This window comes from Octopus bimaculoides, chromosome 6, assembly GCF_001194135.2.
Source record: "Octopus bimaculoides isolate UCB-OBI-ISO-001 chromosome 6, ASM119413v2, whole genome shotgun sequence".
Classification (NCBI taxonomy): Eukaryota; Metazoa; Mollusca; class Cephalopoda; order Octopoda; family Octopodidae; genus Octopus; species Octopus bimaculoides.
This window is the reverse complement of record NC_068986.1, coordinates 2,798,890-2,801,570: the sequence shown is the minus strand read 5'-3', so window position 1 is coordinate 2,801,570 and position 2,681 is coordinate 2,798,890. Positions and strand designations below refer to the sequence as shown.

The window sequence follows — 2,681 nt, the reverse complement described above, 5'->3', positions numbered from 1 at the left end:
GGGGGGGGGTGAGTCTTTATTGTGATTTTAACAATTTTAATTTTTGTTAATTTTTTAAATAAATGATTCAACTACATACACAGCCGATAATTTCATCTTATTTTATTCTTATTTTATCGACCTCGAAAGGATGAAAGGCAAAGTCGACCTCGGTGGTATTCGAACTTTTAACGTAAAGACGGGCGAAATGCCATTGAGCATTTTGCTCGGTGCGCTGATGATTCTGTAGGCTCGCCGCCTTAAAACAGTATTTGATATTGGTAATTGTTCAGTTTAGTGAAATTTAAAAAAGTAAATAAAATTTAAGGGGGAAATAACTTGTAAAAGGACATACATAAGTCAACTTACTGTTAAGCAATAAAAACTGTAGTAGGGTAACATGGCGAATTACAATTTTCGCACGTGTATAAATTCATAATTAGTCGACGCCGTGCCAACCACTGAAGAATCTTGTCTCATGATTCGGCTAATTGGATGATATTCCAAGATTGATTCACAGTTGAGGATTTCAATTTCAAGAACAATGAATTACGGTCCCGCTGGTTTTCCACGTGCCATTCCGATCAATTCCAAAGTAAATGATATCCAATATATATGTTGACTTATGTATGTCCCTTTGCTAGTTATCTCCCCCTTAATTTTTATTTACTTTTTGATATCACTAAACTGAACAGTTACCTTTGATATTTAACTGGCTGAATCGTTAAAACTATAGAAAAAGTATTTTGCGGCATTGGTTATGGTTCTTTATGCTCTGAGTTCAAATTCCAAGAGATTAACTTTGCCTTTCATCCTTTCGGGGGTCGATAAAATAAAATACCAGTCAAGTACTGAGGTTGATGATATCGACTAACCTTTCCTCTCAAAATTGATGACCTTGCACAAAAATCAGAAAACCGTAACCATAATATTGCTTTCAAATTTTGGCACAAGCCCAGCAAGTTCGGGCTGCTTAACTGGCATTAATTTTATCGTCCCCAAAAGAATGAAAGCCAAAGTCGACGTTAGCAGAAGTTGAACGCAGAACGTAAAGATGGACGAAATGCGACTAAGCATTTTGCCCGACGTGCTAACGTGTCAGTTCCCCTCCTTCAACTGGTACTTATAAGCATTTTACCCGGCACGATAACGATGATACCAGCTCCTTACATTAATCGTAACATTAACATCCAGTGTATATTGAAATAAAGTTACTGAGTATAAATCCTTTCCTTTTTTTTTTCCAGTATGATTTAATTACAACATGGATTAAGGACACACTTATCAAAGACGATGAAGCCTTAAAAGATACAACCTTTAACAAAATTGACTTCAAGAATATTGTCGCGGCAACCAATGCAGCTTTCGATCACTTTCAGCGATTTGAAGGCATGTTGGTCAATAAACCTTACGTTCAAAGCGCAATCGTTGATTTGAGTGTCATCCGGTACCCAGATTCAAAACAGAGTTACTTCAAGGTAAAAAGTTTTTAAAGCTTATTACTGTAATATACTATTGTTCCTGTTTTGTTTCTGTTCTGTTCTGTTTTTGTTTTTGTTGGTAATTTTTGTTACGGTTTGGTGATGAGGAGAGGGTTGTGTTCCTAAACTTTGCCAAACCTCCAAGATGTGTGAGATCGTCATGTTAAACAGCTGCAAGCTGATGGAGGAAGAGTGGTAAACATAGACAGAGGAGGAATTCCTGAAGGTTGATGTCGTGTGTAGGAAAGGCTAGGTGAAGTGGTTTGTGAGGGAGGGGCTGGGAAATCGAGAGGGTAAACGTAGTAGGACTGACGAGTGGGTGGGAAATACCTGAGTCGAGGTGACACAAGGACATTCACCTCTGAGGAGCAGAAACCACTATAGTAGAAGTAAAAAAGATCCACCATGTACATCTGTCGCAGCGACGAGGACCATCTAGTCATTCTTAAGGATGACTGATGGCTTGCATCGTGACTTTGTTTAAAGAAAAAAGATGCAAACAGCCAACCTCATTCTCTCGTCAGTAACCATCTCCAATCAATTGGCAAAACCAGATCAAAATGACTAAGGATTGCAGTGGATTACCAAGATGTCTTGTCTCAGCTTGCTTTCCGCACAGGGAGAAATATCGATGTTGCACGCACAACGGCCGCCTAAGAAAGAAAGATCAGGCTTGGCCGAACACCGGTCACGTAGGAAGAGAAGAGAGAGAAGTAGAGGCAGAGGGACAAAAGAATTAAGGAGGGGCGAGAAAAATGACAGAGACACAGTGAAGTGAAAAGTGGAGGGAAAGTGAGCAAGAAGAGAAGGCAAGAAAATGTGAGCGAGGGGGAACGAAAGAACGAAGAATGGAATGAACGAATATGGGTGAAGGGGCTGATAGACAGAAATGGAGTCGTACAAGATTTAGAAAAATGTATACTTACATATAAGAGACAAAGTGTACGTAGGCCACTATATATATATATATATATATGGGAGAATATACAAAAAATAACAACAGACGAGGACAGGTGGTGTAAATAACAAAAGTATATATTAGTATGACGCTCGGGAATACGGAAAGTACAAATTCGATTTCAAATTTATTTATTCAATCAAATTTGAAGTAGACAGATGCAGCTTTCGTACGACACCAGCGATAGGTCTCGTATATATATATATAATACAGAATGGGACAAGAACACAAAACATCCAGACAGTTAGGTGATACAAGAAAGG

At 38.6% G+C, this 2,681-nt stretch overlaps 1 protein-coding gene across 1 annotated transcript in view; it reads left to right on the top strand.

The window, feature by feature from the left end:
• The window catches only part of LOC106875292 (uncharacterized), a 16,631-nt gene that overhangs the window by 12,675 nt on the left and 1,275 nt on the right, over nt 1-2,681 (top strand). Inside the window, exon 4 of the mRNA XM_014923382.2 lies at nt 1,227-1,457. Coding sequence (XP_014778868.1) covers nt 1,227-1,457 — 231 coding nt within the window. The remainder of the gene's footprint in view (nt 1-1,226; nt 1,458-2,681) is intronic.